This window comes from Neopsephotus bourkii, unplaced genomic scaffold (assembly GCF_033783945.1).
Source record: "Neopsephotus bourkii isolate Nb327-2 ecotype Australia unplaced genomic scaffold, CSIRO-AGI_Nbou_v1 NB_1292, whole genome shotgun sequence".
Classification (NCBI taxonomy): domain Eukaryota; kingdom Metazoa; phylum Chordata; class Aves; order Psittaciformes; family Psittacidae; genus Neopsephotus; species Neopsephotus bourkii.
In genome coordinates this window covers 3,491,196-3,503,981 of record NW_026901776.1, presented here as the reverse complement: position 1 = coordinate 3,503,981, position 12,786 = coordinate 3,491,196, and the positions used below count along the sequence as shown (strand labels likewise).

General features: G+C 38.5%; 1 protein-coding gene across 1 annotated transcript; it reads left to right on the top strand.

Moving 5' to 3' along the window:
* The first annotated feature begins 581 nt into the window (after positions 1-581).
* Positions 582-3,327, top strand: LOC133218896 (ligand-dependent nuclear receptor-interacting factor 1-like). Its single transcript, XM_061365761.1, has 2 exons — positions 582-1,895; positions 2,543-3,327. Exons 1-2 carry the CDS (start codon positions 795-797, stop codon positions 2,810-2,812), a joined length of 1,371 nt encoding a protein of 456 aa, XP_061221745.1. The 5' UTR covers positions 582-794; the 3' UTR covers positions 2,813-3,327.
* The last annotated feature ends 9,459 nt before the right edge of the window (positions 3,328-12,786 follow it).

The window sequence follows — 12,786 nt, the reverse complement described above, 5'->3', positions numbered from 1 at the left end:
ACAATCAAGTCTAAAGTAAGTAGGTTATTCCTGGGAGAACATAACCATTGGAATAGGATCAGTTAATTAAAAATTAATTTGTTTTTAATCCATCTCAGAGTCTTTGCCTTTCTCATCATACAAATTTAAATTTTGTCTTTCCTATTACTGTAAATTCAACTACATACTTCTAGTTCTTTAGCATTTTACAATTACACTTGTGCTTAGCAGGTTTTGATATGTGTTGGATAAGTATCTAATCTTGATTTATTTGGACATTTGCAGCTTCTTATGTGAGGAGTAGTACACCTAAACAAAACAGATCCTGTGCTGATAGCACAAAATCAGCAGTTTGTGCTGTTTGGCAAATTCCTATTGAAGCAAGCAGAAACTTACTCCAATTTAATTCAAGAATGGAAGTATCTCACAACAAATTATTACTGCAGAAAAATCCTTATGGCTAGATGATCTTTAGTTAATGTTAAATCACAAATATATTACTGTCTTTTAATTTATTTATTCTGAGTTAAATAAAGTTAACTTGGAAAAAAAAATCACTCTGTGCATTTACAAGTGTATAATCATGTTTTAATTTATATCAGTTTTTATTTTAAGTGTGCCAGGCTGCTTAAATGAAGCCCGTTGGGAAAGAGATAATAGTGAGACCTACTGAAACTCCTACTGCACTGTCTTTCTTCTGGAAGCCTTGCCGACACATGCAGCTGCCTGATCACAGTAGCTTGTCTGTCTAAACAAAATAGTTTAAGTCAAACCGTAATGCTTTCCTGAAGACAGAAGCCAGTACTACATCTTTGATGCTAAAGCATCAGCAATTCGAGAGTGGAGGAGATTTTTCTACCAGAAGTTTTGACATGCTGGAAAATGTTGGCATGACTTCTGCTGAGAGAGGGGATTTCTCAACAGCTCTTCATGCTCACAGTAATGAAGCCTCAGTTGAAAATCACCCTCTGAAAAGATTCCACTCACTAACTCATGTTGACCAAGAAGACACAGCATCGGTTTCAGGAATCTCTGAACTTTTTAAGGTTATGGAAGAACCTCGAGCACAGATTTTAAAACATGATGTAGAGATACCACCTCAAGCCAGAATCGCAACAATACCACTTTCTTCTTTCCCACTTAAACTGCAGCAACTAATGTCAGCCAGAGCTGAAAATATCTTTGAGCTAAGGCAAGCTGCAGAAATACCAGCTGTAACTTATGTATGGCCAGTAATAAGGATGAAAGATGCTTCCAGCCCTATTTGGAACAATTTTCCAAAGTATTTAATACCAATGAGTCCAATCTTAACAGGACACTGTTCTAGTCCTGATGTAATGATTGAAGATGTGATATGTTCCCATATAACCCCAGTCAGTCAGCTTAAACAAGAAGAGCTAGACGGAAGGACAGCAAGATCATATCCTCTTCTTGTAAAGTCATGTAGCAGTGTTGTTTCAGAAATTTTAAAATCACTGACCAATACCAAAAATAAGGATTATAAGGATACTTACATTGTACCACCTTTGTCCGAATGTCCTCCTGAAGAGCAACTGGAAAATCCTCTCTTTAAGGACAATGCTCTAGTGATATGTAATGGGAAAGTCTACCTTCTGTATGTAATGAGGCATGAAGCTCTGCCAGCAGAAACGGAAGTACATGGCTGTGATATGTTGCTTAAGAAGACCACAGCTTGGCTCATTACATGCAGTATTATCCGTGACGTAACGACTGAAGTTCCACATTCGCTGCTGTTAGGACAGTATAATATAAAACAGAAGGAAAGATGTCTTACAACCTTTGCTACCTCCCCAAACCAAGATAAAACTTCAAATGCAACACATTTCCCTTCACACGGGATGACTACCATCTCTCAGCCCAATCAGTCCTCACCTTCTACTGGGAAAAGGCAACAGGTAGTAATGTATGATGATCAGTTGAATGTCTGTGTATGGACAGTAATTTTCCCCTTGGATATAGATGAATGCAAAGTGCATTATTCAGCATATTTATAACAGGATGAGTGCTGTGTAAGATAAGTGAAATGGTTTTGATTTCAATTTTTTGGAGAAGCCAAGCAACTCCAGTGGACATAGTCACTGTAGATAAATCAAAGTAGAGCTTGCAGGTCATGAAGACTTTACAGTTAAAAAAGAAAGTATAATTAAACAATGCTGAGAAAAAAAATCCATCTTGAGATATATCAAGATTTTTCCAGTATTTGAACAGGACAAAAACACTGTGCGCAATGGGAGCAGCCTTTGCTATTTAGAGAATAACAGGGCTGAATTTAGTATAATGTCAAAAAGCTTCCAAAGGGAGAAGGTGAGGTTTCTGAAAACAGGTGCTGAGTGCCATCATAATCACCTTTTAGAGTAACAGTGAAAGAATAGAGAAGGGCTGGCTTTCAAGGTCCCTCCTGAATTAAATTCTTCATGAAAAGCCATATCCCTGAAGTAGGGAAGACTGTAGAAACAAGGTGTGAAGATAAACTGGGGAGGGAGGAAAGTGACTATCTAACACTCACTTTCAGATAGTCAGCTTCTACTTTTTGTTGTTTCAGTTCCTCAGCAAGACTGCATTCCTATCTGAAGAGAGCTTGCAAAAAAGAGATGGGAAAGAAGCCCTTCAGGAAAAAGACAATGAACTGAGAAGGAAATTCGGTATTGTTAAGGATGTAAGAGTCCTTCTCAACAGACTAAATCCCTCTGAACTTAAAGAGAACTCCAGCAAAGCTTCTGCACTGAAATGGAAGTTAACCATGAAGAAATTAGAAAGTGTGGCAAAGGTACTTAGCTGTTCATATATAAATAGAAAGCATGCCTCACCTTGAAGTGTTCATTACACGGCATTAGTACACTTCTCAAAATTTGTGAATGTTTCAGCCCCATCATAAAATGTTTTCTATTTGAGAACCTTGCAATGTTTATAAAGACTTAAAGTTGTTTTTTTTTTTTTATATTTGGGCTGTTGATAAAGTCAGGAAACTCTGGCTCTGTTTGTGCAGTCTACATTTGTTCTGTTACATTCTGTTATTTTCTGCAGGTTTTAATTAAACCCTCTGAGAAGAATAGCAGATCTTCCTAAATGTAGTTTTTATGTAAGATTTCAAATGGGAAAGCACTTCTTTATACAGTGAGAGAAAGATCTCTGCTCTTCATCTGTAAATTACATCTCTAATTGTACCATGCCCTAATGAAGGGCATTATTTTAATATGTATGTTTAAACTGTATGTTTATTTAAGTTTACTTCTGAGAACCGTTTAATGAAATTGTATTAAATTGTGCTGAAATGCTGTGAAAGAACATAATTAATACATCCTAAGTAAACATAATGGCACATCAGAATCTCTCTCTACCTCTTCGATACAGCTGTGTCTCTTTCTACAGCACACATCAACATCACAACTGAAGTGGGGGTGAGAAATTAGATTAATCTATACATTCAGATTTTCCCCAGATGTGAAAGTAGACAAACCACAGGATCTGAGCCCAAACCTGTTTTAAATGATGCTATATTTAGTTAATCTATGGTTTAGCAAAGGCTATAATTTTGGATCTTATCTTAAAAACTCCAACTCAGTAAGGTAATGAGCTCTTGTTTGTATTGATATCAAGCATGATGGGTCCTTTTTAAGATCTTAGTAGTATTTGCTGCAGTATATTTGCCTACCACCTGGGAGATGTAGGTCTATTGCACGGAGCACCAGAATCTCCTTGTGAACAAGACCAACAGTCTTGATCTAAAGCAGGTTTTTGTTTTTCTCCTACACTGTCCAACCTAGATAGTTCTCTTTGGAAAGAAAATAAATAATAAATAGAGGGATAGTTGGCTGTGAGCATAAACATTAATTGTCACCTGTTGAATCCTTTTTGTTTAACAGCAAACTGTACCACTTGAACCAGCTTTGCTGAGGAAAAGAGAAGAAAAGGAGCTAGAGCAGTGTGAGTAATCTCAAAGGAGAAGAAGAAGGAAATGTATTCAAAGAAAGATGCAGCACTTCAGAGACCATGAAAAGGAGGAGGAAAATTATTCTATGCAGACAGTATGAAAGTCTAAAGCTTACCACATGTGCTGCCATACCTTCTCTTAGGGGGGAGTACTGAGCAAACCCTGTGCATTCAAGAAAACCCAGATGAATTTTCTCAGATTAAAACTTTGCATGTCCTTAGAGATTTGCTTTAAGGCTCAAGTAAGAATTCATATTATACAGGAGAGTCCAAATCTTGTGTCCCTTTAAAAACTGGGGGGACCTCAACTGCATCCCACATCAGTTTAAGCCAACAAATTCCTCTAAAAGCCACAATTTGTATGTAAGCATACAGTGCATAAATCCAGACAAACCATTTCAGTGTTCTATGACATACTACTGACAGTAGTTTTAAAGCATTCACCTGACCTGCCTAACCTGTACTGTGCTAGTTTCTTGAAGCAGATGTTCTTGATACATTGTATCCTGGTCATTCAAGGTTATTTCACACTTCCTCTTCGATAAACCGGGAGATGTCTCTTATGAAATACACACCACCATTTCTACCTGAATTCCTTCATAAGGTACTGAAATAAACTGGTTTGAGAGTTGTTCCTGGACAATTAGCCTGCAGGCAGGCAGACAGCCCCAGAGATGGCCTGGGTAGGCTGCAGAGGAGCTGGGAAAGGAGGGTGGGGTTTTTTAACATCACCTGAGAAAATGCAACAAGGCACGATACAGTATTCATATGAAGTGTTTATCCTTTTACTCAGTAATCCAACAAAACAACTCAAAGTAGTCCAGTCCTTAGTTTTAAAGAGTGTAATACTGTAATAGTTAATAGAAGCTTGCTGACCTATGGCCCAAAAATAAAATAGAAATCTTAGGATTTGTACTTTTTGTACTTAACCTGGAATGTTTTTTTGTAATGTTTTTTTGGATGCCTTATGGAACTACAGTACAAGAGTAGAACATTCAGTGTATTCTCTATGGCTACACAATTGCTAGCTGTGCACAGATGTAGATACATCTCATTAGTATGTTCTCGTTTCCTGCAAGCAAAATAAATGGTAAGATTGGATGTGACATAAACTTAATTGAGACTAGAGTATTCTATCTAGCGAGTAGAACTTGTTCCATTGCTTGATGTTTGTTATTTCTTATTCCTTCTCTCTTTTGCATAGTATAATAAAGTTGACAAGCTGTCCTGTTTTCATGAGATAATTTATCAGCATATTTTAGAAAATGCCTTGCAGGTTTTGTGCTGCTGTTCTTTATTTAAAGGCAAAAAGAGCGTATATTAATCAAAAGACAGAAAACCAGATACCATTTACCACCTCACAGGTTCTTCTGCCAATCAGGTCATTTTTATTTTTGCTGACAACAAATGATATTCACGTGAAGTAGTATGCAGTAGTCCTGTTGTGAAGGTGGAGCCTCCTGCTCACACATAAACCAAACTCATCATATTTTTAATGTACAATGCAAACAAAAGTAACATGTAAAGTATGAGCTATATCCCACTGCCCTTCCAACAGCATATTGCTTTCATAGAATGCAAACAAAAGTAACATGTAAAGTATGAACTATATTCCACTGTCCTTCCAACAGCATATTGCTTTCAACCCTGGACAGCCCTCATTGGGACCTTGCTCCAGGCAAGAGTCTGCACAAATGGGCCTCACAGCCCCAAATCATCTATGCAAACCTGAGTTCCCAACTGTAATTTTCCCACAAAAACTCCACTCTTTTAATTCTAGCAAATAGCACAGAAGCTACGGAGCACAAGACCCAGCCATTTCTCCCCCTTTATGCATTTCTAGAAACATTCCTAAAACGCAAAGTTTCCAGCACTGTGCAAAACCAACACAGCACAATCAATCACCTCTTTTAGAAAGTTAGGCCTAGCCCTGTTTTCACTCTTTCTTCTAGTTAGCAACATTTTTATAAATTTGTTTCCAGTGTAGTTCCAATCCATCCGAAATTGCTGGAAGAGCCACAAATAACGGTAATCCATCTGGAAAGAATGGCAACAGGTTAGTATTTGACAACTTCCAGATAAATAGTCCTGCTTTGCTTTATTATTTCTGTAATTTCTTGTTATTTTATTGTAATAATCTCTGATAAAAACACTTTCCCACATCTATTTTGGGAAACTTTAAGTAGAAAGTCTTTCTTAAAGAAGAAATCCAACACTTTTCTACTTGATTTTCTGCTTAAAGTAGGAATCTTTTATTTTTAAGCCCTTGAAGAGACAGAACGAACTCTGAATTATGCTTCAGCATTCATTTCAGATGGTTCTTGCAAGTTTATTCTTTTCACTTAGAATTATTCAAGAGTCTGTAACTTCATTAAATTCGTGTTTCTTATTTCTGTCTTTCTACAGTTCAAGTGCCTGTCTTTGAAAATAAAGTTTATGTAGATAAATCTTTCTGAAGCACTCTTCACATGCACACATCCCTTGCTAAGGAGAAGACCTTGCAAAATGTTTTCATACGGAATACAAGATTTATAAGCAGGGATAATAGCTGTCACCAAAGTAACAAGGTTATTTAGAAAAATTCCTTCCTGCAATGCCACACCAGCTTTGCACTGAAATGGAAGTTAACCACGAGAACAAAGAAATGAGAAGATGGTTTAGGTGCCAAATAGGTGCCAAAGGTACCTAACTGTCCATATATAAGTAGAAGCATGCCTGACCTTGAAGTGTTCATTACACAGCATTAGTACACTTCCCACTTTATGAGTATTTGACTCTGTGTCTTACATTTTCTATTTAAGAACCTTGCAATGTTTGTAATTATACTGCTGATATTTTTAATTTTGGGGGTATTGATAGTCAGGAAACTTTGACTCTGTCGGTAGTCCTGTGTTACCAATGATATTTCTGCACATGATAGCTAAAAGTTTAAGAATGTGGTCACATAAATTGGTGCAGCCAAATAAGGACTTAAGTTTGATTTTTTTCATCTTCTAAAGCATTCTTTTCACAACACAAATTTTATTTCCTACAAAACTGCTAGACACAGGATATGGAGTAAAGGAGGACATCTTGTCAATGACCAGTTTCTCTCCAGTCAAGTCAGAGATAACCGGCCAAAGGCCAGTTCAAAATGGAGGCTTTGCCTTAGAAACTCCGAAACCTCTCCACTCCATACACATGGGCTCACTACGTAGCACAGTGATCCATTCCTTTCAAGAGCAGTAAAGTTTTCCTCACCACAACTGCTGCTAACATGCCAGGATCTGAGCTTAATTTCAATTGTGGCAAAAACTGCAGACAGAATGCTGGATACTGCTGAAGTCTTGTATTCTGGTTGTCACTCCTACGACTGCAACTGAAAGTAGAAGTGCTTGCTGACCTCTCACTGCTAGTTATGGCTTGCAGTCTCTCTGTGTGCCAATTGTGTATCTCATAGGCAGAAACAGGATGCTCTTCGTACTCATGCTTGGCCCTTTTTGGTTTGGTCGTATTGCCATTCACTTTTAGTTAAGGTGCTGAGAGCACAAGCTACAGATCTACAAGTAGTCATTGATCTACTTCTTCAGAAGTCTTGAACTATGGACTTGCTTAGTCCATTGAACTATGGACTTGCTTATCATTTGGCAGTTTTGCCTAGTGTTACCAGAGACTCTTGGCACAGGTGTCTGCTTTCTCTGATCCATGAGATATTTAAACTGTTGTTAACTAGCCTCTTGTGTCCTCCTTGTAATTTTCTACCATACAGCTCGGAAGATTGTTTCAGCAGCCAGACTGGACATAGGATTTTCAAAACCCGGGATCATTTCAGTGTAACTTTGTTTAATTTCTTTTTCTGCAGATAAATTAGTAATCAATAATAAATGAGTATTTCTCCTAGATCTAGTATCTCAGCTTGTAGTATTCAACTTCCATTTCTGTCAACCAGCGTTTAAATCGGCATCACCCAGCCTTTCCAAGATCTCTGAGAATGGTCTACTTTTGTCATCCCTGACTGGGAACATCACTCAGCATTCATGAAAATATACTATATCTTTCTGTGCAATATTTCAAGGGCAGGTAAAGCAAAGCTTTCCAAACAGTGTCAAAAGAGCACAGATATGAAATACTTTTATCTTTCTGCCAGTACCCAAAAAAACATCCATTGTAAGAAGTTAGTGTTGGCTATAATTTTTCCTAAAATTTCTTTCCCAGTAAAAATGCCAAGGCAGATTTTTAGGATAATAAAATCTTGATATTGTTTCTCCATCCATCAACATTATAATTTCCCAACATATGTCCCCAAAATCAAATAGGATCAAACACCTGCCTTTCCTGTTTGGATTTATTCTACAGCTGTTTTACACAGGTGTTTCCACTTGCAAGTCTACCATTGAGAACTTTTCAGTTACCGACAGTGTTGTTAGTAGTTCTCATTAAACTTAATTGTTATTGCAACTGCCTTTTCAATATTTTCTGCTGCTATGTCTTTTTCCTTGCAGGTTGCATTCACTTTGTTACATTCTGACATTTTATACAGCCAGTTCTTTCTTTGCAGTTAGAGTTACACAAGTAGTAAAAAGATGCTACGTCTTAAATTGTCAGTCCTTACTTCTGTCTCTCTGGTTTGCGTGCCTTTCATGAATATTAAGTTTACGTAGTGGTTATGAGAGTGGGATAAACCTACAATTGTTAAGTCTTGCTGAAGAACCCTCTTGCTAAAGGGAACAGCTGTGCAAAATGTTTTGGTTCATATGCAAGACTTACAAGTTGTTATCAGAGTAACTGGAGTATCTAAAAACATAGATAAGCATCATATTCCAAATTTAAATGCAAAGTAAGAACAGTTGGTAAGGATATCGCTAAATATGTATTATCTGGACAATTCAAGATATGCAAAATATTCATATGAAAACATACATATATTAGTTATAACATCATAAGTAGGTTATTTCCAGAGGAAAAGAGAATGATAGATACTGGAGAACAGAAAATGAATAATGGATTCTCTAAACCATGACACACACACAAATGATGATCAGGAAATTGTAATGTAACACAAAACCAAAACATAAATTGTTTACCAATTTTGGTATCCAGTGCCATTATTAATTTTAGTGGGCGGTAACGTGTTTTATCAAAATCCTTAGGCTCAGTCCTGTTGACAAAATACATAAAAGCTGATGCAGTCATGTACCTTTGTTGGGAGCAGTAACAAGCATCCTGGGGACAAGAGTCCTTCATTTCTTCATTTTCATTCACATGATGTTAATGCTGAAAATACTAACAGAAAAAAAATAACCTGAAAAAATAAGTGGTTTAAGAGTGTGAAGTGTTTTTTTTCTGTTAGAGAGGTTTGAAATACTGTGCTGATGAGCCTCACACGACAGTTCTGAGATAACTTGTAGCCAGATAAATGGTAGAACCTCGCCAATTTGAGAAAACAAGACGGTTCAAAGCCTAATGAATAGTATGGGGGTGGAAGGGAGGAAATAATATGTGAAAAAAAAAAGCCACTTACATGACAGAGGAAGGGGAATCACTGACATCTTAGTACTGTGTTCAGTAATTGGTCTTTCATTTTCAAAGGAAATGTGTACTCCACTAAGAACTATTCTTGCTCCCAGAAGCAGCTGAGCAGATACAGGGGGACGTCACCAAGGTTTTAATTGCTTCCCATAAACAAAGGCCAACATTCACCCTTCTGTTAGTGTCTTCTGCCTCTCAGAAGACTCTAGTTAAAGAGCCGTTTCCACTATGCTGTCTCTGTTAAGCTTCCAAATAAGATAGTGTGTATATCAGTGGAAGGCTTTATAAACAGAAGACAGAATTACAACAGTAGGAGAAACTAAAGTGGAAGGAAGCCTTTTAGAATTTTTGTGTTAACAACTTGGGTTTCCAGGGAAGTACATAATAAATGGAGCATTTGCACTGCATAACACCCAGATTAACTCTGGAGTTTTAAAATCAAACTGTTGTTAAATAGTTTGCAATGTGCCACTGTAATGTCTCATGTATCTGCTTTCATTCATTTGCCTGTTTATGAAAGCAGTTACAGCTATCCCCGAGGCAAAATGCATGTGAGTCACCCCCAAGACCTCCACATTTTGGAGTTACCAATGGTTCAAAATGAGACATTAAACAAGTTCTTCCATGTAAACAGTTACCTCTGGTTAGCCAGCCAGGTGCTTGGTGCTAAGTTGCTCACATTTTGTTGATTTATGGTGCAGCAGCTCAGTACTCTGCAGCCTGCCTCTTCTGCAGAATAACGCAGGAACTCTGCATCTTCATGTGCCTGGGTGTCCTTACCACTGAGACTCTTGCCCAATTGTGTGCCCTTGGCTGCAGGAAATGAATTTGAATTTGAATGACCACATTGCTATCAGGATGTCCTGAACAGCATTGGAAGAAAATTTGTCACATGTGAAGGGACACCATTACTGCCTTCTGCCATGAGGTGTTGCCAGGACTTTGCCATTATTACAGACAGTGACTAATCTTGAAGTGCCATGTGAAGCTCAACAGGTCACTAACCATAATCTCTCACAAGCAAAATAACATTTTAGGTGTCCACAGCCATTCTCCAAACAGCACATCAGAGTTATTCACAAAGTCATGCAAGCCTTTGAGTTCTATGGATACCCAAACTGCAGTGAAGTCAGTGATTTTTGGTATCCATGTGCCCAGTGCCTGTCTCTGGGCAGCTGTGACAACAAAGGCTACTTCTCCACTGTCATGCTTGCTTTAGCACGTGATTGATTTATCATTATTGATCTTAGCAAACTTCATGAGAAGGATGCCTGATGCTCTTGTACCCTGCAGCTGTAGTCTCAGATTTGGTGAAGATGCTAGTATCTTCCTTCAAAACAGAAACACGGCTATTCTTTTGGTTTTCATGTCTGTTTGCACTGTGAAAATTGCCATTTACCCCTATACTGGTGTCCAGGATGGTACCTGTGTCTGTGATGCTATTTATTCTACAAACGGAGGTTCAAACATGCTGTGCATTCAGATCCAGAAGTGGGCTGAAGGAGAATGTGCTTAAATAGCAACACCTTTTTCATTGGGTGAATGTAAGTGCTTCTCTAAAGGGATATTTCCCTTCAAAATTTCTGTATCATCTTTCCCATAATTTAGAAGATGGGATGAAAGGTGCCCTTCTGCACCCTTAATGATCATCTGTTTAACTCGCTTCCCATATGTGTCATTCTGCCTATTAAATATGCATGGTTATTCTGAATCTCTTCTCTGATGCTCTGTGCTAAGCCTTCGTGTATACTGCTGTGTGCCCATGATGATGACCTCCTTCAGGAAACCCAAGAAATCTTGACTATGGTTGGGAGGATGAAAAGGTGAGGGATGCAGCTCAGTAGGGGGAGAGGGCAAAGGAAGAGTCCTTGCCTTAGAAGCTGACAACCTCCACGTTGTGGGTGGGAAGTTTGACAAGGATTAAGAAAAGTCTGATTTGGCCATGCAAGATTGAAAGGTGCCTTCCTCTTTCTATAAATGAGATGAGAACTTCAGAACCATCCCTCTCAGACCTCTTTTTATCTCTGGTTGAAACTATTTGGTGATGTCTGCCAAATTCCTGCCTCACTGTCCATCATCAGCACCTCATAGCCCATGCCCCCTTCACCAGGGAGTCCTTGCAGCTGGACCTTTTCTGTCCTAGAAAATATCTGCTTTCCATGTGCTAAGCATTTAAAAGCCAAGCTTTCTACATGGCTATCACCTATGGGTGGATTTAACTGAATTGTTTTTTTTCAAACCAAACTAAGCACAGTACAACAGCGGACAGCCAAGTCTGAAGTTCAGAGGTCACAGAAAAACTCCTTTAATACCCTCATTAGCAGTGCTAGGAGGAGTGAGGGTGTTCTCTCCTCGAAACCTGCACTCATATTGTGCTGTAATTTCTATGGTGATGACATTTGAAATATGCACAGTGTACAATAAAGAAGACCTGAAAATTTGATGAGGTAAAAGGCAGACCTCAAGGGCTACCTGATAATGTGGTAGAATCTGTGGTCATAGGAGAGGCTTAAGACAGGAGAAACCAAGTGAAAATATTAGGAAACACATTAGTAACTGAGATGCAGATAATTTCTTTCTGCAGTTCCCATTGACATTGATCATTATAATCAACTGTCTTTATACATCTCCTTTGTGTACTGCAACAATGGAATTCAAGAAGCACAAGCATCATAAGAGGAGTGGATCCAAGGATCTAATTTAGAGGTGAGGACAGCCAAGAAAGGGGGTTTCCTGCTAACAGCAAAATTCATCTTTTTCAGAATTGGGTTTCAGTTTGAATCAGATGAAATCTTTTTTTCTTCCCAGTCCTTTAGTCAACAGGAAGCTGCTCAGACGCTGGAACTGCTCAGCTAAGCTGCCTCTGCCCTAATACCAACAGCGAAGCCAGGTATCAGTGTCACTGAAGGCTGGGGCTTCCCAGACTCCCTGACTCCTTGGCCAGTGTCCTAGGGCGGCTGTGGGCAGACATCTGTGGTGAGGGAGATGGGGTTACCTCAGGACTCTGGATATTCAGCAAAAGTTCACTGACTGCAAGAAATTCCAGTCTCTAAAATGTGAAATCTATCAAATAGGTTCCTTAAGAAAACTTAGAAATAGTCCCTTCATCTGGAAGGTATGTCTAAAGCACTGGGTTTCACAACATGAAGGAGAAATATGGCGGATACAGGACCACATGTTGTGCAGTTGCATTAGCACTAACAACAATGGGAACTGAAGTTTCCTTTTAGGGAACTCCCATAATGTTATTGGGAGTATTGGGAACCTTTTTCTGGTCTCTCTTCAAGTGTGATGTCTAAAGAGAGTGGCTGAACTTCAGCTGGCTGCACTCCAAAACCACTGCTCCCC

What these genes read in the sequence shown, in the direction of transcription:
- LOC133218896 (XM_061365761.1), top strand. Translation starts at nt 795, where the DNA reads ATGCTAAAGCATCAGCAATTCGAGAGTGGAGGAGATTTTTCTACCAGA. An exon ending in CTACTGGGAAAAGGCAACAG is followed by an intron (nt 1,896 to 2,542) that starts GTAGTAATGTAT and finishes TTGTTGTTTCAG; the next exon opens with TTCCTCAGCAAGACTGCATT.